Genomic DNA, 22,185 nt, shown 5'->3' with positions numbered 1-22,185 from the left:
TCTCATAAAATGAGCTACAAAGAAGATTTTTTTAAAATTGCAAGGCCTGCCTTTCCCCTTATTGAGTTTATGAGCAATTTATTTATTGGTAATTTCATTAATCACCCATCGCGTGATATTAAAACTGATAAAATTGACAAGATTTGAATTGATTGACTAACCTGACAGCAGGCACTTCCAGTATATCCCACTCGACCGACATGTAGAACTCGGAGAGATCGACCCCCACATCTACCACGTTGTTCCCTGGCTGCTCGTCCATGTGCCTGAGGTCCACCTGTGATGGATGAAAAAATCAATGACCAATCATTCACCTCGACAGACAGTTAGATGGTGCTAAGCATCAACGATCGAATCGTCGCAACGATTTTTTGCAGCTCGATGCGTCTGCTGAAGATGTGCCTCTTCGTTGCGAGCACGACGTTTAATGCCAGCTATTAATAAAAACGAAGTTACGTCTAATTATTTCACTCCAAATATTTCAATCAATTTTCCATCTGCCTCTCCTAATTCGTTGAAACACTTTCAAGTCTGTACTTTCATTCCCTCCAGACTTTCATAGGAAAAAAAATTGTTTGAAATATTTTCAACACAAAAATAAAAACTATGTGATGCTCTAGCATTTATAGTCTACGCAAATATATAATATTCAGTAACATATTTGTTATGTCAAAAAAGATGTCAATGTTCCATGTCTCGATAATTATATCCACAAACATAAACAGGCTCAACCAACACAGAGATCTCCATGACACAGCGTCCAGGCAATTGTCGTTCCAAACAGTTGAAAAAGCATCGCATTTTGCCGCTAAAATATTAATAAACAAGTAAACAGACTCTCTTTCTCTCTCTCACTCACTCTAGCTCTCTCGGGGCTTACTGTATTGTATTACAGCCTGAGTGAACTGACACGCGGATACACCGCAGGCTTTAGGTACTGTCGGGCGTCTCTCGACTACACGCGGATCGGTATACTTTGTACTACCGCATAAACTTTGTGTGGGAAAATTGGTGAATTATTGCTGGACTCCGTTGGGGGTAATTCATTGTGACGGACGTGCTAAATTTAATGAAGTCAGGAGGGAGAGTTCACTGCATTAAACGATTTTTTTTCATCCGGTTGAGCTTTTTTTTATTGAATGCGACATTATTGATGGACGTCAGACAGAGAGAGAGAGAGACAAGTTGGATAACAATTACCTAGATAACAGTGGATCAAAATGTCGTATTCGATGAAAAAAAAATTAACAGTGGAGAATCGTTCACGATTTGTTCGATGAAAAAAATCAGTATTACAATCCCATAATTATTAGTGAATTAAAAATAAAGTACTTCTATAATAATGTTTACTTAATTTAGATAAGCGATGTCTCTGTGAACAAGATATGAAATATTGTCCAGGCCCTCTTCGAAATTTTATTCTCTATCTTAATTTTCAAGATTTATAATTTCGCGATGATTTTCGCTCTTTCTATGGTATTTTTCGTCAGTATTTTTTAGAATTTTCTGCAGAAAACAGTATTTCAACTCGGAAAGACAATCCAAGGGCTTTTAAAAGGGTAAGAAAATGACAATTTCGACATTTCCATTACCTCGAACCATTGTACCTCTCCAGCACTCCCTTTTTCTTTGACATGACAAACGAAATAGCATTTTCACATCGACTTCCGCTCGTTTACAACCACGCTCGCTGATCTCCTGTCATCCTTTCTTTTCCCACACATTTGTATTCTTTCAAATGCTCTAGCAAAAGTCCACCTCTTCCTCCCTTGTCTCTGTACATTGACAACTATTCGGGTGAAAAATAACCGGGGAAAAGTTGAGGAACCATCGATCGCCATCTCCCGCGTGAAACGGCAAAGGATAAAGTCGAAGAGAAAAAGACGAGGACGAGGAGGAGAAAGGGCGAGAATAACGGATAAGGTACGGTACCTCGGTGCTTTTCGAGGTGAAATTGGAAATTCGACGACCCGGTTTTTTCATCCGTGTGATTTGTCTACCCCCAGATCCCTACGAACATCGGCAACTAGTGATATAGACGCCGAGTGAGACAATAAAGCTTAAAAACAACGAGAACTGGATGGGAAAACAATAAAGAGAATGGAAAAAAATAATCACACGTCGATTATAGATAATACTGGAAAATTTTTCCGTCACTCTGCTTTCCACTGGCGATTATTATCGCCCGGGACAATGGCGATAACGATCGGCTGTCTCTTGAGTCGAGAGGCAAGAGAATTAATAATGAGGAAACGTTTTTTCTAGTTAACCCATCACTCAAACGCTGAATTATCTGAAAATTTTTATTCTCCCTTTATGAATAGGAGTTGAGCAGTTTCTTCCAGAAATTTTCGTGAGTAGTAAAATGTTGGATGTAGTTTCTATGCTTTTGTTGAAAAATAAAGGAATTAAGTATTAAGAGGATGGACAATTGAATAATTAATATTTTTTACACGAATTTATCGTAAACTTTCCGGATTGAATAATGTTACTAGTGTTGCGGTTACCGCGGGCGAAAAACTCGGTTTTATCATTCGTCAATAGAAATTCCTCCCGTCAATGTGTGAAGTAAAAAAGATTCATCGCTTGTTAAAAAAAATTGTTCGACACATGTACGATGGGGATTTTTCAGCTCGTGTGACTCGCAGCCCGCGGCTTCGCCTCGAGCCTCCGGCTTCACACGCGTGAACAGCCTATCACATTTGTATCAAAATATGGTATTCTGCAAACATTCTCGTGCGCTGAATTCATGAGCTATATAGAAAAAAATTAATCGCTTGCCGTGAAAATATCGTCATTTTAAAATTCGGTGGAAATTCTATCAAGTGAATGCAGCGTTAGATTATAAGAAAAATATTTACTCCGTCCAATAAAATAAATAAAATATCGAACCTAAAATAATGTGATTTTTTTTTCTGCGTGTGATGAAAATTCTACAAAAGCGGATACATTGAGAAAACCAAATTTTGCAAATTATTTTCATTTCGAGCACCTGAATGCCTGAAATTTCAATTCAAAAATCCATTACAAATTCTTCCCAGGAGAATATGTAATTCACAAAATGTTATTACAGTTTCTAGTCTACGCCATCCGATTACTATACCACGAAATTAATTGAATTCACCTATTACAATTCCAAAGCTAATCCGTAGCTCCGCGAAAGTATTGAGGGGAGAAGTGAGCAAGAGGAAGAGTGAGTGTCCGACATTGCCTATTAACGTATGGTGAATATCTCCGAGAAATACCGGGAGCGTTTGAGTATTAAGCAAGTCCTCGTTCTCATGAAGCCCCCGGAATTATCTTTGAAAGAGCCCCGCGTCCGAGGAATACTCGGGTAGAATCTTAATTAGACTGCACCAGTGTAGACTGGATTATATTTATTAACCCCTGGTGCTGGTTAATGGGAATTTATTACCGAGTGTAAAGCAGAAATGTTTAAACTGAATTTTTTGCTCTCTCGGCTATTCATTTTTATTTGCTCTCGTCTTTTTTATTTTTCAAGAGAAAAATGAGAGTAAATCTCTTGGGTGAATGTGTCCTTGGGCGGTTGAGGGAGAGATATGTAGTGCACGAGGAAGTATCGACTCGGCTGGAATCATCGGACGTGAAAATTGGATGTCGCAGTCGGTGGAATTCCAAGGCGTACGCCATCGAGTTCGCTCTCTCGTTTCACTGCGGAAAAGGTATCGTACGTAATCCAGGATAAAATATAAATCTATGAAAAGCGGCTGGTTCATGTCCTGATGCTGCACGAGAGGTGAATAATAAACTCAAGGAATGGAAGATATTTTCTCAGACAAGTTTCAGTTTATTTTTAACTTTTTTTCGGTGAAAAGCTATAGATAGCCTTGTGTTTGGGTTTAATTTCCCTTGGATTCCGGTGTCTGAGGCCCTCACCCCCTGCTGGGGGGATATCACAATTGGAGCGGGACGAAGGGTAATGAATAATTGGCGGGTATCAAGGGTTCAAAACTCCAAGCGCACCGGGATTATTCTACGGTTAAGTAAACACAGAAAAGAAAAATTGACGAGAATGGAAAAATGAAGGAAAATTACTCCGAAACAGAAGACATGGAGTTCATCAGATAATTTTTCTGGAGTTTTCCGCATATCCGAATAGTTTAGGTATTTTTTCCCTATTAAACAATTCAAAAATAGTCCTTTTCGAATATTATCGCGAGAATTTTTAATGATTTATATCTAATTAATTTTCCATCGTAAAATTGAGTCGTTGAAAATCGTCTAAAATAAATTCCGTAAACGTAAAGTCACATTTCCTGTACTATCACCAAAGTTAAAAACTCTTCATGTCCAAAAATGTGTAAAACAAGAAGAATTTTTTGAAACACGTGTTTCGACATAGGATATTCCATTACGAATGTGGAAAAGTAACTTCTACCCTGAAAAAGAATTCTCTTAAAATAAAGAAACTCCCTATCCTCTCTACCCTTCCCAACAACGATGAGTGATAAAACTAGCGACGTAAAGGGCAGTCCTATAAAAGTTCTCCGTCCGAGAACACAAGACCTAAAATCCGACTATCGTCTTTATCTATATTTTTGTTCAACACCAGTTTTTCATCCATGTCATTTCCACTCTCATTTGATTCCGAATTTTTCATTCTCACTGAGTTGAAATAGCGAGTCGCAATACCGTCAAACGACTGTTACAAAGAGAATCATCAACTCAGTCAGAGTCTTGCGAATCACTTTTCACTCTGTTGTCTCGCGACTGATCTTTTCCATCACTCGGAAATAAATTCTTCTAGTCGCATGAAAAAACGCTTCTGAAGTGATATATATGTAGTTTCAGCTGAATGCCCCCAGTAGCTTGCCGAATACTTGCATTCAACCTGAAGCGACAGTGAGGCAATAACAGTGACAAAGAGGAGCACAAGTCCTGGCTCCTCGTGGGAGTTTCGTTCGCTGGTGGTGAAACACTGTAACCTATATACGGAAGAGACTCACGGGGGGTTGGAGAGAAAAAGTTTTTGTTGTAAAAAAATAGAGAAACTGTAGCTGGTGGGACACAAGTACTGGCGAACTCGTTGGTATGACGTCTGCCTGAACTTTTTTCCTGAATTGCAGTGGCTGTCAGTGCATCTCTACGTCGATGAACCGATAAAACTACTTTTTGTCTTTCTCGGAGGGTGAAAAAAAATTCCATCCACTCAGCGATGAATGAAGATGAAAAGAATTCTGGTCGGATTATTTTTACGGTTGAGATGGAAAAAATAGGTGAATTCTCGGATTTTACGAGGTACTTCGTGTGGGAATGTGATATGAGCTTGCTCTTGGGTTTTTAATGAGATAACTCGAGGAATCATTTCTACATATCATTTTGGACATGAGTGGATTTATGAAGGAGGAGCACGAGACGATGGTATACTAAAGTGTGGAATTTTTTAGGGAAAGAGACATGTGGGATTTTCATTTGAATTTAGCTGTTCTTCTAGTTGTTTATTTTCCCGTTATTAAAATGAATTTACATTTCCATAGCGTTTCATAATATTTGCTTGAACCGGCGGTTCTCCAGTCGGTCAGCAAACTGTGAGTTTCGTGAATTTTATGGAACATTTCTCTCTGCCCATGAGAGTGGACTAAACCGACATTTTTGGGCCTGCGGGAATATTCAAATAAAAATGCGGTATCCAACCGGGAGCCAATGATGTTAGTGATCATGGCCGCGAAAGCCGCACAATCAACATATGTGAATGATTATGACTGGTCATGATATTCATCTTTTCATCTTGTAAACGGAACAGTGGAAATTGACATTTGAAATACATGAATGAACACATTTGACTGAGTGAATAACGCAGCATATATTATGTACCTTACGTGTGATTTGAAATATGAAATAATACTGTGAAATCACCAATAGTAACTACTGACTGTGAAAAGCATTAACAGCAGTCGCGAGTGGGATTCGTAATTGGATGGGTGCTCATCAGCCCCAGGAAAGCGACTGAGAGAAAAAAATTTCTGGTTTCGCGTAACAGTTTGTGGATTTTAGTGCCCAGTTGTACTAAAATGTAGAGACGAAAAGTAGTGCATTCCAACGAAATTTCTCCCCGAATCAGGGAAAGAGTTCTGCTTTCCAGTAGCCTTTATTAAAATCCAGTAATAAAAACTATTGAATTTATAAATTAACGTCTCCTCGAATGATATTCCGCAATTAGACAGATGTCAGTATCATGGGACATGGTTACAAAAATTTGTCATAATTATAATGATAAATTATCATTATAAATTATAAATAAGTGTTTGGTATAATTATAATAGAATTAAAATAAAGTCAAATCGTTAATAGTGAAACCGGAACTTGAATTCTCTGCAGACGAATTGAAAAATCCAGCACCGGTGGAGTATTTCAGACCTTGAGGATAGAATAATCTAATCTGAGGGTCTCCATCATGGCGGCTTCAATACCCATTCCGTTACCGTCGACGTCTCAATTTTTTCCACTCTCTGAAATCAACCTATTGCACTCATAAACCGACGCCATCGAAAATAGCCTCCCCGAATCCATCAGCGGGGATAGAATGAGCTAATGAATTCCACGCAGAAATAGAAATGACCGATCGGTGTTCCGTGTATCGATACGACCTACATCTCCCTCCGTAATTCTCCTCCTTTCATTTATCTCATTTCATCTCGACTGCACGCGAGTTTGACTCCATCAGTCACGACATAAAAACCCGACGAACATAAACCCGTCTTTGATTAACGAAAATCCCGATCTTCCGAAAGAATTTCCTCGTCATCTACTCAGATCCATTACCTTGATAACTAGAAAAAAAAAAAATCCACCACTCCTTGATTACAGTTTAATCACAATCAAATGCGGAAATGAAACGGACGTTGGCCCGAACGGCGCCAGCATCTACGTATATTTCGGGTTATAATCGTTAAAGCTACAGAGGCCATTCTTGAGGCTGAACATCCTCTCCGTGGAATATGTCGCGAGTACTTTCAGGGGACTCGAGACACCAAGACGTTGAGTAAGCAGCACAAACCAAAAACCCCTATCACCGGCTGTGTACCCTTGCACGAGCATCAACGAGCTTTAACGAGACACTGATGGAGCATTTGGATGACGTGAGGTGATCTCAACCTGTTTTCTGGGCTTTTTCCATCCTTGGATGGAACTTTGTTATCTTCTAGGACAATCTGGAGAGCCTCCGATAAGAACCAAATTAGAGGCTACTTTTTTATAACGCTAAACCGGGTAGTTCAATGTTTTTAGAGGATCCAAAAGCTCTCGTGTTCTAGTTTTTTACTGAAAGATATTTGTAAAATGATTCGCCTAGAAGAAGTCGGGTAATACTTCACGATGAGACATCATAATGACAATGTGATACAATCAGAGCTCGAATGACTGATATTAACAAATAGAATAAAAAAACAAGAGAAGCAAAACAACTCGGTAATTTATGTTTCTCGTTGAAGAGGAGAACAACAACTGAGGGATGTTATTTCGGTTTCTTTGGCAAGCGAAGGGGCATTAAACAACTTCAGCCATTTTTCATTCGAACTATTTGATGAGAAAATTCGAATGCCCCTTTCATGACAGTTTATTTGGAAAAATTTTAATATTTTTAATACCTTCAGTTACTGCCATCGTCAAACTGGCGACTTTGAGATGTGCAACTGAGATATCCCAGATTTTATTGATCGTTAAGAGTTGACGAGTAAATAGAGAGAATCGTTAATCGAGTCGCTGCATAGTTTCGAATGTGTAGAATGTGAAGTTATGACGTCCCCCTTGAGTGATAACGTGTACAACAAGGGTATTAAGTTAACCAGCTTATACAGGACTGGATTATACTGGAATATTCGTCGATGCAGTGGTGGATTGTCTTTTTAATGGGTAGAAACTGATTTGAATTACAGGGTTTCACGGGCACTTGTCCTTGGAGACTTCGAGATTAATTATGCAGATAACGTTGACGATCAGGTTTCTTAGGGGAAGAGGAAATATCGTGTCTGGCGGATGAATAATTTTCGTAATTATATTAGAGTAATTCGATTCGCTGGATAATTTGTGAATCATAAACGGAGATTGGCATCGGTACGTGAAAAAATTGATTGAATATCATTTACTTGAGTGTTCATTCGAGGACATGTGTACCACAATGATATCATAATTCAAGCCGATAGGAATATCCCAAGATGGACATGGGCCACCGAGGAATGACTGACCTGGAGAAATGCACTGTCAAAAAATATTGTTGCTCAGGGAAATAATATTGCCAAACGTAATTTTCATCTTAATACCCTTAATGAATTAATAAATAGCTCTGCAAGCAGCCCTGGGGTCTTCAAACCTTTCATTTAAAATCTAAATTTTCTATAATTTTTTCCCTAAGTCCACTCGTAACAATGAAACATAAAATATCAAACATTCCCGTTATTGATCACCATAAAACTGTCACACAGATACATAAATATATAAACATGCATATAACTATAATAAGAAAAAAAAAGTTATGATTCTCCAATTAACCCTCCTCTAGCCAAGAATAGCAGATTGGAAGCTCTCATCCATGATGAAACTTTAGCGCAAAAACTTTTTTAATTGACTGTCACTTCTTTTTTTTCCATTTCAGACGAGCCAATGCCGATTCCATTTGTTTCTAAATCACTCTAGTCCTTTCATTTGTAAATTAAAAAGTCCCCCCACCTCTTATTCCCCTTCTCCGCCATCGCCGATTGGAAAAAAAAATACTGATAAAAAAATTGTCCGGATAAACTAGGTATTGATTATGTTCTCTCTTTCATTATAACATTATTTCAACGGCCATCCTTGCAGCCTCTCTATACACAAAGCTTTTTGCGAGCATTCATTATGCTTTTATCTCTAATGCGTTTTCACAACATCGATGCGCAAGTCGATTTATCATCTATCGTCGCACGACGTTTCACTAATTAACAATAAATATTCAACAATATCAAATGAAAAACAAATACATACATGTAATGACAGTGTTTAATGGTATTACGTCAACGTTTCAGTTGATGATAATTTATTTAACTCTTATTCTTTCATCATTACGATTGTTGTTCGTGTGCGTTTCGTATTTTTGTTTGTTTATCTCATGAGTGATTTATGCGCTCGAATAAAACTGGTTACGATGCATTAAAAATTCCATTCTCAAAATAAAAGTAAATGGAACAGAATAAAATGCAAACGATATCAGATGTAATGAACAAAAAAAATTAAATACATTTGATGGACGAGGATGAGGGTAAAAAAAAAGAGAGAAACGGAAAAAGCACGATTTTGAACGCCACCGTGGTTACACAGTCGAGTCTCCATGGAAAAGGTATAAAATGTGTACGTTTCGCGAGTATTATGTTTCAATGTTTAATGAATATTGAGGTTTGGCTGTCAGAGGAATGAAAAGAGTTCTATTTGCACTGAAAAATGGCTCTTTGAGTCTGCAAATAAAATCTTTCGATGATGAATTTAGTTGTGGAAATGCATGTGCCGGTAAATGGGAAAGTTGAATAGTTCGAAATTATAAATCTGGAAATTTGGGGAGGATGACGCCCATTCGTTAATAACTAACGGATCATGGTCACGTATCGTATTCAGATTAATGATTAATAATTCGTATTCAGATTGACACACAATCAATACACTTCTTTATCGGAAACCGATGTATCGGTGCATCCGAAATCGATATCAACACATATGGAAAATCGATATATTGAGGTATGTGTGCGTATTTAATGAATATTGAATTTTCCAGGTATTCCAAAGTTGTCTTTCGCTTGAGTCGGACAATATCCAATACCAAAAACGCTTTGACAAGAAACAAAACTTGCGTTCGACATAAACCAACCCCTTAATTTCCCGAGACACCTCTCTCTCTCCCTCTGGCTCGACTAGCAAAGTACAAATGCCAAACTAATTAGTTTTGATAATTCTAAAGTCTCCAAGAGAAAGTCACCTCGCCTACCTCCAGCCATTTGTTAGATTATGCGTGAAAAAATCCCGCAAATCGATGCCACAAAGAAAGAGCGAACTTTTTAACTTTTCTCAGCTCATTATTCCAGAAATTTGCATGAAGATCCTTCATCAACTTCAGCGAAGATTTTAAAAACAGTTTAACGTGAAAAAAAAAGTGGACTGGGGGTCGAAAAAACCTTGTCCTTTGAAAGGAATTTCTTAAACCCATTTCACAGTGAAATACGCTGAATTGCCAAGCGATTAAGCTCGCTCTGCTGAGCTCGTGAGCTTCCGCACCGGAAGTCCGGTACGACGTCTGTACCGTAGTAATTAACGGCTAGAAACTCTGGTGGAAATGGACATTGCCAGGTTCAATCTGCCAAACTTTCGACAAGTTTCCAATGGTAACAGTGGGCATGTGGAGTTTTATGTGGGGATGAGGGGTTGATGAGACTTTCTCGAAAAGAGGTGCTTGAACAGTACCAGCGACTCAGAGAGTTGTAAGTGAGCATTTTGATGAAATTTCTAGATTAATAAATCCAGGTGAGGATATTTTAAAAGTACTCCAGCGATTTCATTAGACGAGAGCACATAAAGAAGATTATAATTATAATTATATGGAGTCTAGCATTAATGTAAAATCGTCTTCAATTTGAACAAAAACCGTTATTCCGTATTCTTTTGATTGAACTTATTTATTTGCCTCGAGCCAACTTTATTTTATTTAAATAAATGATTTTCCTAGAAGACCAAAAATTAGGGGCACTGAGATGAATTTTTAAAAATAATTCCTAGTAAAAATTCTGCTACAAAGAATTTTCGAGAACTCGCAATTTTCTCTGTCTCTTTATGAAAACGGAAATTTGTAATTTTAATCAGAGGATTTTCATTACTTGATGAGTCTCCTCATTACCTCAACGAATTAAATAGTCAAGACATTGTAATCCGCCTTCCCATAAGTTAGGATAAATCCGAATATTCATGTATCTCTGACGAAGCCCCGCAGTAAGTGATTTGCCGGGTTCCCACCGGGGTCAGCCCAGTGGATGCCCGTGTCTCTTTGCATTCAGACACCTACAGCAAGATATCGACGAGGGATTTAATCGGGAATTCTCCATCCTACTCGAGTCTCTCCCCCTTCCACCGAATTATCCCGAGGTCTTTACTCTGCAAAATTTTGCAAATCCCAGCGCCCTGTGCATCCAAATTCTCTCTCCACCGAATTAAACGCACAGCAGGGGAAAAGAACGAGTCGAAATAATCGTCGGTAACTGTCCCGTTCCCACGGGGATCACGTTGTCACGTTGCATTTAATGTAAAAAAGAATGAACTAGATAGAAAAAAAATTGAATTTTCTGGTAAAAAAAATTTCAACGTCGAATGAAATTAAATGGATGCACAGAAAGCCGCGTCGGTCATATTCACTGACCGAAAAATTGGTTCCGCAAAATAAAATAAAGCGCAGTGAGTGCTAGGCCGCTTGAATGGAATTAATTGATGGCGCTTTTCATTGTTAGGACCTGTTACAGGATGAGACGAGTGTGAAATAGACGAGTTGGAATTGAAAAGATATCTTGGAGGATGTCACAGGAAGGTTCCCATAAACTGACAAGTAATGAGAATTCCACTAGGAATTTCCTTTCACATCGATTTGTCTAACCACACGGTACGGTACGATAATTTACTTCGAGCGACCAAAATAAAATATGATTACAAATTAAAAATTAATTAATTTCCACTAATTTTTCGTTTTTTGAGTCGAATTTGAAGGGCTACATTTCACTGAAAACTTCCATCTTCATCAAATTACGAAAACGAAACTCATTAGTCAGATTCTAGAAGAGCTTCGCGGTGAAGCGGAAAAATCGCTTTCGAGTCGTATTCCGATTTCATTAATTCTGTCCTCATGCCACCGATTCCAATACAATAATGATGCACACAGAGAATTTTTTTGCATTATAAAGTAAAATGAATAATGAATGCAAAACACAAATCCATTATCCTGTCCGGAATTCAAGCGTTGAAGAATTGTTAATACAATTTTCGTCCGTAAAATATTTGCCCTAAATTTCCATATGAATACCCCCTCCGATGATAAAACGGTGGAGTTTGTCATATAGATATTGGTGGTGCCACGCAGCTGGTGGGTTCCAATGCTCGGAATGTGGAAAATAATCCAATGACGCATCAGTATCAGGATCAGACGCGCGGCCATACGCATTCGAGCGGATACCCGAGTGTAATCGAAGCTTTAATTAACTTTCATGCCCAGCCTCCATGATACTTCCTACCTCCCCCCCCCTCACTCTTTCCACCCTCGCCCAACTGCACAGGCACTGGTTGTAGAATTGCCATTTCAACAATTTTTTAAAACAGGTGTAGTAGCTTTTACCGGTCGGTTTACCTCACTTGTACTGGGGCGCATGGAGTATTGTTGGAATTTTGTTCGAACGTGGGAAAAAAAATGATCCGTCTCCTAAATATTTATCTAGCAAGGTGATAAATTGAATGAAAAACTCGGAAAATTTATTTCCAACTCGTTCGTCATGCTGATGAGGCGATTTGTTTATTCTAAACGCGACTCGTTATTTATTGAAAAATCGCAGAGCTGAATATGACCAAATAAATGTCCTTTAATATTTAATCAATATTTCACTAAAATATGAACAATTTCACGAAAATACAGTGCAATTAATCCTTTCCATTAATAAGAAATAAATACAAATGTTTTCAGAGGAAATTTCCAGGTCAAAACGCTACTTTTTTCCACGACATTAAATAAAAAACGATTAAAGACCGTTTTTTCACTTCAGGATAACTTGACTTGTTTGGTAATGTTTCTCTACGTAGAGCGAACACCCATCTCCATTCCCATCCACTGAGTCCATCGTCCTATCGGCTTTACTGACCCCCGAAATTAATCCCCCTCTCTCCCATGTCCCCAATAAACCGCCAATTTCAATATTTTCTTTTGGTTAATGTTTTATGCTTTCCATCATCCGTCGGGGGCAGGACAGTTATTATCGGACTACGCCATTGCTAATGGAAAATTCCGAGTGTGATTCGAAACACAGGCCATGACTGGGGATGAAGGGAATCTCCACACAAAGAGGGACAAGGGGAGAAGGACAGTGCTGATGCAGACACGACAGAGAATGCGAGTGTGTATCACGCGTTAACGTTCACATCCTCGTATGCTCCTAACACAGGCTGGTCACTCGTAGAATCTCATAACTTCCCCCCTTTGGCCTCTCTTACCCCTCAACGCCTGACTCTAGGGTGGCAGTCACCCTCTGTCGCTGGCGCCAAGTGACATTGGCATGCATATTGCGAAGCAACACGAAGCACACAGGCAATACCGATCCGTAACCCCAATATTCCATTAAAGCACAACGCTCTTCTCGGCCCAGTCTATCTTTATTTGCATTCTATATTATTGAAAAATTCGATATTGAAAACTGCAAATGGTGGAACCGTATTTCTGATGTTACCAATGAACTCCGAAGTTCAATTCGAATTTAAGATATTTACTAAGCTTAAAAGCGCATAATTTATTCTAATATTTTTTTAAAGTAAATTTTCACGGAACGAAACGGTAAAATGCATGTAACAAACCGTAATTTATGTTTAGTAAAATGTAGTTTCTGTGTGGAAATATTTTTTTATTGTCTTCGAGAATCAAATTCCGATTTTCAATAAATGATAAAGGGATTTTTTATGCTACAAAAATAAAATTCTGCCGTTTTTCTTGAACACCTCTCATAACTGAAACGAGAAACTCGAAATTATTGAATTTCCTGTTCATACAATTTTCACGTGAATAGATAAAGCGCCTCAGGATGTTGGGAGCAATAAAAAATACTGTTCAAGTGCCTGGACAATGAAAAAAAAAGTGAAATAAAGAGGAGATAATAGAGGAAGTACAGAGAGGAGAAAAATGGAATGGATTTGAAAGAAAATACCATCAGTAACGATTGCACTCAAGTGACTTCCTCTTTGCCTCCTTCTGGTTCTTTATCCCTGAGAATCCCGCCTGATGCTTGGTACCAACTAAAGTGGACGATAAGAATAGAGTCAAGTCATACCTATAACGCCCAAGAGAATGCTTTCATCGGACAATTTTTTGTCCTCTTGTCTCGCTCTGTCATATCTCGCGATTTCTCCTGACTCCCTCTTTCATTCATTCAATCGATGGCGTGTATTCTCATTTTACCTCCCGCCCGATTTTCAGTTTTATTTTTCCGACGACATTCTGCAGAATGCATGCATGAACTCTTGTGAATTCAATCATATATGCGAGACACATGCATCAAACACACCCTGAGCAGCGTCTGTTACCTTTTGGGATTATCCCAGGGGGATGGTGTGCTTTAGTGCAGCATTTAGCGCGGTAATTAATTATTTGAAAGTCGATAATGGGAAATAGTCGACACGATCATTCGATGTTTCGTGTGTTGAGAGGATGAATTTCTATCCCTTTTTTTAAATCTTGAAATTTTTATCAATCACTCAGTTACAAGAAAATGATTAAATCACGTTAGTATTTAGGATGTAATTTTTCGTGTTTTTTGATAGAATAAAAATTTAGTTTATGTAATGTTCAATTTCCTCAATCGATTTAGAAATTCTCGATGTCATGGAAATATCGGGGATAATCTAATCTGGGAAATTCAATTATCCCGAATTTCCGACCGGAATTGGCGATTCCAGACATGATTTTAGTTCCAATGGCTTATTTAATTTTCAGGCCACCATTGCATTGCGTTTAGTTTATTTATAATTTTCTGAAAAGCGGTATTTGCAATTAAATTAAATTTAACACGATTTGAGACTCGAAATTCCTGCCTGCATCAAATTATTTTTCATATCGTTTCTCCTGAATTTGTTGGATCCCATTGAACCTCTAGTAAACTATAAAATTCCTTTTGGTTTATTTCAACAATTCAGATTATGAATTACAACAATCGACGTGCCATACTTCTGACAATTTTTCGAATTCAATGATTTATTTTCCATTCAAATATTCAACCCCCGAACAATGAATGTAAAACCCGATTCCATTCGACAACGTTAAACCGGCAAAACTAGAACACGAGTGGAAAATTGATAGAAAGCTTTGATTACCGTTTGATTCCCAAACACTTCATACAGAGGAGAAAAGAGAACGGAAACACAGTAAAACAATAGAAAAATATTACTGCACTGGTTCCCGAAATTTGTATTCCAGGTGCAGGTGGTGAAGAGCAATGAAAAAGGGAGGGTAGGAGAAGATGATGGAAGAAAGGTAGAGAATGGTTCGAGGGAAAGTGGTAGGCCAGTCACGAGCGCATCGAGAATTGGCGAAATGCAAATTGTGTCGTCGGAGGTTGGATTCTCAATCTAACGGCGAAAACAATAGCGCTACTTGAATTTTTGACGGAGATCGCGATGCACATGCGCCCTGCGCTTTTGACCTTAATAGGGGCGGGCTAATTAACGCTATGGTGGCGTAGTATCCACTATCTTAATAACCTCGGTAACTCGCTAATTTGGTGATCGAGGGGACAACTTCACTTAAACAGCTATTATCTTATCGAGTCGGGCCATGGAAGAATTCATAAGAATTTATTTGAGTAGTTTAATTTCCACGAATTGCTTGTATCCTTTTAAGTCTCGATGTCTTTCTAAATTGTCCCATGACTTTAGAAAATTTTTCAAAATTTAATTTGCGTTTAATTCAGATTATGCCTTCAATTATTCGTAACTTCCCCAACAAGAAATTTCCACTTTTGTATTGACATAATTAAATGAGATTTAAATGTAAATTAAAAAAATGTTTTCGAGTTGGAAATAACCAAATGAAGTGGATGATTGTTGAAAAAATTGACAATAATAGAAGACCGAGTTTGAATTTTTATTATCGCTGGACTAATCAATGGAGATCAATATTGAAGCATAATTTATCCCGACAATGTTGAATGAGAGCACCTGTCATTCATCACAGGACAGAGTGTCACTTGAGCTTAGCTCCAGCAATGCGATAACTCCCAGCCGGAAGTTTATTCATAATTAATAATTTTAAATTATACCACTCGATGCACTCGACTGTCAAGCAGGCATTTCACATGACATGTTGCGAGCATCATATGCAAACTGAACAATCCGCGTCAGAAGCATTCATTTCCACTGTGAAAATGAATGTTAAAATTCACTCAATTCAGTGAATTAATTCACAATGAAGTGGAACATTTTAATTCATTAACAGTTCATTATTATATAGCAAGTCCGTCGAATTTCGTGATTTTATACCTTTCCCACATGTATCGAGACGTAGTGACGCCCACTCTATACAAATCATCACCAAAATAATGATAAAAACCAGAATTTGAATGTCAATCTGGTCAGCTGATCCTCATGGAATCATATCCTCGGTATGACGATTCAAAAATCATGGAAAAAATTAACTAAATTGTCTCTATAAAATTAAGTTAAACTCAATCGATTACGTTGAATCGTCATGCCGACGAGTAACATAATAAATAATAAACGTAGCCCGGTATGTGGCGCCCTTTATGCTCGAGGCTTTTTCATAAATTCGTGAATTCGATAAAACAGTTGAAAAATATTACTGCAGAAACGAACTCGAACGTCAATAAAACATTGGCCATTCAATGTATTGTGAAAATACAATTACATATTCATAGTTATGGATATCAATAATGTAATATATTCCGGAAATGATGAAACAACTTAACAGAATGATTTATATTTATGGCAGGCCATATTTTAGCTGATTTTCCACTTTGAGTAATTTATCAAACTGATATCTCAAAAATTATTGAGTCTACAAAAAAAAATATTAAATATTTTTTGCCGACAATTTAAAAATCTATGTAAATGATTTTGTCATATTTTTCTCTAGAAGTGATGATTTTCGAGATATTTATGAAATATTCTCTGCAGAATTTTCTGACTGACTAATTTTTCAGAATTATTACTCTAGAAATTTTTCTAAAGGCTTAACGTTCACCGAATATTCATAAAATAATATAAAAATTCATTTTTCAAGATTAACCAATACAAGAAATCATCAGCCATCATTCAACTAATTAATTTCATCATTTCCTCTATAACAGACGTCCAACAGCGCATCGCACGAGCTTATTAACGAGACGACGCTCACGAGCCATTCCTAAAAACTCAATCCAATAAATGAAATCATCAAATAAATGAATAATTATCTCAGCAATCGTTAATATAAATTCCACATCATTATTCAATTAAATGAATTTCATTCGTTAATCATTTTTGTAATCGTCAATCGGCACCTTGAAACCGTCATAGGTCCAGGAGCCTAACTTCAAAACACAGGTCTGTACGTCGTATGGAAAGAACTCAACGTCGATGGAGCACGAGGATTTATAAACAGCTGGTGGTTGCCATACGACCAGTCCTGAATGGAAGACTATTGCCTTGGTCATCAGGGTCACCTCGTAGTTACCGTCGGCGCTGGAATCACCGAAGAAACAACCCCATACCTTCATCTAGAATACTTTCCTGAAAGTAACAGATGCGAGCATACCTGCCCAGTCCCCATCACCATCGTATTTGTTTTTCCTCATTAATTACTGTTCATTGACCGGATGGGCAGATATACTCTCTGCGCTGGGTTCCAGTGCTCGATCATTTTCGATGAATTACGGAAATTATGTATAAAAGATTTTGTGAAGATTGAACGACGCAGGGGAGCTCCAAGTCTGGAAGTGGAGGAGGTGAGGTACCAATAACTTTTTTCATTTAATCATCGAATCTATCAACGTGTCATGGTATCTGTTCATTACGGTAGTTTGAAAAATAAAATGGAGTTCAAATGTAGATCTCATTACCAGTTAATTCTGTCGAAATAATATTTATGTCAGAATAATTTTAATTTGAACAGTTTGTACGTATTTTTTTTAAATGTTATTAAACTTGTGGGGTAAAACGGCTTTGAAACAAGGGTCTTTCAATGCCTCGTCACTTCCAGACTGCTCTTCATTACATAGTTTTTCAACGTTCGTAGCCGTCATTAATTTTTATGACATAATCGAGGTCGGTCAAGCACTGGAATAGACACCTCTGGAACCTACAGAATATTTTCTCCCGGAGGTTCGACGACCGCGCAAAATCATTTCCCCTCGGGGAGTAAGAGCCCCTAATCCACAACAAATGTCTTAACCTAAAAATAACGATTCTCTACCATGCGAATTTACCTTGAAGCCGTCGTACGTCCAAGAGCCAAACTTGAGTACGCAGGTCTGTTCGTCGAATGGGAAGTACTCGACGTCGATTTCACAGGAGGATTTATAAATTGCCGGTGGCTTCCACTCGACCAAGCCCTGGTGGTAGATGGTGGCCTTCGTGGCCAAGGTCACCTCGAAGTTTCCGTCCGCGCTGCGAGCGAGCACATTAGTGGTTCTGGGCGCTGCGGCGGTTCGAGCTTACTTTGTACTTACGATTCAATAACAAAGCCCACTAGTTTTTTGATTTTATTCCCGTTCAATCATTTACTCAGTTCATTCATCGATCATCTCTATCACCGTTAATTGGACGAAAAATTGAGAGAGAGCTGAGCGATGGATTGCAAATTATCCTTTTGACGTTAAAAAGAAAAAAAATTGATTTCTGAGAATTAGAGAAGTGAAAATCGTAGAATTTCTTTCTAGTTATATTCTGTTGTATCTGTCGCCTACGTTTTGTAGACTACGGAGATTTTCCCCGGATGAAAAGAGATAATTCTGCGTCGTGCACTAGGCACCCCCTTCCCCGTCATACACCATCATTCAACCCTGAGTGCATCTACTTTAGCTTGGAAAATGTCGAGGTAATGTGTGCTAAGAGTGTGTGAGTGTCTGCATAATAGACTCAAATGCACTTTTTTATATCGAGGGAGAATGGACTTTATCTTGATGCAATAGTCGAGTCCCGTTTAATCGATCTCGATAAAAGGTTTTCATATTTTTTAAGCCAGCGAAGGGAAGGGTAATTTCATCGGCGGATCGAGTAAATAAGGGTGGACGGTTTATATGCGGGAGTGGACGGTTAGAGAGGCGCAAAGGGCGTTGAGTGAGGGATGTCATAGTCCGATAATATTCTTCCAATTTTTATAGGCCGCTGAAAAGTCGGTCAAATGATTTTACAACTCCTTTTGACTTTAATGATATTGTTGAATTTATCCCGGTAATTTTCGTTCACTTGATTATTTTATTTTGACTCTATTTTAGTGCGTACTGTTCCCCTGTCACTGGTGGGATTATTTGCAAGGAATGGAGAAGCAAAATTTTGCGGTCAAATGGTGGAAGAAAATTCTTGGTATGCAGATGATAGGGTGAATTCACCACCTCCGGTTAAACTCAGTCATTCGTCAAAGTTTCACACCACCAAGTTTACTCTGAAAATGGTTCACACTATGCCAGTGGGGTAAGGAGTTTCAAATTCCCCGTTGGCAAACGAATTGTCCCCTGGTAAATTCAACAATTTTCACTACGTCATATCGGGAGTGAATCGCTTGAGTCGTTGTGTCCACACACTCCATTTGAATTGCGAAGTGAAGCGAGACGGGATGGAAATCATTTGTCGGACGGCTCAAAGGGCGCCAAGTCATACGGAAACATCTCAAGTGCTCTAAAGGAGGTAGCAAGTTGGTCCCTTACATTGTGTTTATTTTAATTCTATTTGCGCTGAATGACAGTGGCACAGGTGATTTATCAAATATTTACAATTCCCCATTTTCCGAGAACTTGAACCTCTTATGGTAATTTTTTCTGGAACTATTAGCCAATTCTATGACAGCTGGAGATGGAAAGATAATTTTTTTTTGAATATCTAAATGTGCCGAGGACTCCGACAGCGAGAGTATCGATATTCTCAAAGAGATTCTCGCTGAAATCACGCAAGACAATACACACGTCGGTTGTGTTTGGCAAACAAGCAGTCTCTACCGAGGCACCGAGGGTAAACAGCAAACAATTCAAGTGAGCAACCTGTGATGCACGACAGCCAAACCAAACTCGTGGTATTGGCAAAAAGACCAAACAATGAGCGACCTTTGCAATTGTCTTCCATTGATGACACACAAGTTCAATATTTTTTTTAGCCACACAGCCGCATTCAATCGCATATCATCAAAGTGATCAACCTGTCCAATTTCTATTCATATCTGCATAAAATGAAATAAATGAAAGGTTCGAACGAAAATTTCAATTAACTCGGATTTCACAACCATCGGATGTAATTAAAATTCCCATGAACTATCAAAGGTACCGAATACTTTGACTGATGATAATTAAATTACCCGAAATTCCGACTTTTACACACTGAGAATCAAGTCATGCCATTAAGCTGTCACTGTCAAAAAAATTACAAATAATTATCGCCTGCAAAATGATGTGAATACAATGGGGCGGAGTGGCACGTAAAATAAAGCCAAAACGAGAATTCGAGTAATCGAAAGTCCCTAACGACCGTTTGAAAAAGTCATAAAGGGTGTAACGACTTGAAATACAATAATTACCCTAGAGTTAGCCCGAATCCACGACTCAACCGGTCGTTTTCCTCTCACCTAACACCAATTAAATGAAAAAATGATGCTTTAAACCAGTTCTTTATTACCCTTTAACCCTCAACGTACAAAATGGAGTTCACTAAATGATTCTCATTTTTAACTCGTACCAACTGATAGCCACTCTCACCATTCGCCCTTCATTCCATCAATAAAGGAGCCGTGGGTAGTTCCCATTCGCCTACATCCTCGACCCCAGACCCAAGATTAAAAGCAAAAACGAAACTGTAACCAACAGACACTCCCGTGGGTTTTTTCTCCCATGGGTTGATCCACACCAACCAACAGTTTTCATCAGCGACCAAGAAACTTCAATTTCACTTAACCCCCGTGGTTCATGGTATACAGCCCACCCAAGGACTCGTTCACCGACAGTTTTCATCGCCCTCGAATACCATACCACGTAGCCGAGACTGCATCTGTACGATATTATATAGACTCTCTGGTACAATAGCACCCTCGGTACTCAACGGGACTGATAAGGGGCCAGTGCGAGGGAGCGAGAAGCCCTCGGAGCAGAATACACTTGAGAAAATTTAGTAAAATAAGATAATAAAGAGGAGAGGCTCTCACTCCACTCACTTATCCACAGAATTGAGTGGTGGAGGTTTTTTTTTTCAATTTATTTCATATTTTCCCGGAGTTTAAAAAGCTTCTGTCCTCATGGTTTTAGATTTTTAGAAGGGGGATAGGAGGAGAATAAAAAGAGGGATCTTTCAAAGGGATATTTCATGATATAAGGGAGCCCCAAATGAGGGTTGGGTACATAATTTAGCAGCCGAGGGAGACGAGAAAGCTGTTGTGAAGATATAATTCGTATACTGTTCATGGAAAAATATATCCTCGAATTCATCAAAGTGATCTCAATTGTGAAGCTTGAAATTAAGTTTCCAGAACCAAATTCATGAAGTTAAAAAAATATGCCACTTAATGTTTCATTGTACTGTTACACGGAATCTGGGAAAAAATATCCCCAAGATAAATCTTAAATTTTAATTTTTTCCGCCACCCGTTACATGATTGTATTTTTAAAAAACCCCTTTGTTTCTGGTGATGGAAAGTGTGTGACTCGGGAAATAAAAAAATCTGTGATGGAGAATATTCGTGAACGGTAAAAATGCACTTCAGTCAATTATATTGAAAATTGGATGATGGAGGTAAATTTTTTTATCATTCTCGACTTTTAAAAGGTTTTCCCAAAGCTTTTACATTTTTGATGATAAAATGAATGGCCGCTGTTGAGAGGATAGTCAGAGCTGAGAACATTACGTTTGTTATTTATCTATATGAAAAAAGGATTTATGAATTATGTACTTCAAACCTCGAAAAAAAAAAATTTGAATGATACTGCACCAGTTCGGAGTTTTTTAATCTGAAAAGCCTTTTGTCGCGGGGATGAAGAGGTAGAACTCCTCAGTGGAAAAATTTTCTACGCAAAGAGAAAGAAAAAAAGACTGCACTTACTTTTACAGTAAATTGAGTGGTAGAGGTATATTTTCTATTTCCCTAGAGTTCAACAAGCTCTTCTCTTGGATATCAGAAAATATTAAGTCTGAAGAGAGCGGGTTGAGGACGAGGCTTTCAAAGATATTGAAATGATTATCGTATATTCTACCCAATAAAACTAATGTTAGGATTGTTTCCACGGT

General features: G+C 38.2%; 1 protein-coding gene across 9 annotated transcripts in view; it reads right to left on the bottom strand.

The window, feature by feature from the left end:
- Nachralpha4 (nicotinic Acetylcholine Receptor alpha4) overlaps nucleotides 1–22,185 on the bottom strand; it is a 157,442-nt gene that overhangs the window by 24,509 nt on the left and 110,748 nt on the right. For 5 of the 9 annotated variants that reach the window (XM_064135078.1, XM_064135085.1, XM_064135071.1 and 2 more), the window contains 2 exons: nucleotides 18,189–18,369; nucleotides 162–277 (listed from right to left, as the gene is read on the bottom strand). In XM_064135078.1, coding sequence (XP_063991148.1) covers nucleotides 162–277; nucleotides 18,189–18,369 — 297 coding nt within the window. Of the gene's footprint in view, nucleotides 1–161; nucleotides 278–17,264; nucleotides 17,446–18,188; nucleotides 18,401–22,185 lie in introns of those variants that run through there. The other 4 variants (XM_064135117.1, XM_064135097.1, XM_064135128.1 and 1 more) reach the window with 3 other exon arrangements.

This window comes from Diachasmimorpha longicaudata, chromosome 1 (assembly GCF_034640455.1).
Source record: "Diachasmimorpha longicaudata isolate KC_UGA_2023 chromosome 1, iyDiaLong2, whole genome shotgun sequence".
Taxonomy (NCBI): Eukaryota; Metazoa; Arthropoda; class Insecta; order Hymenoptera; family Braconidae; genus Diachasmimorpha; species Diachasmimorpha longicaudata.
This window is presented reverse-complemented; position numbering and strand designations above follow the sequence as displayed.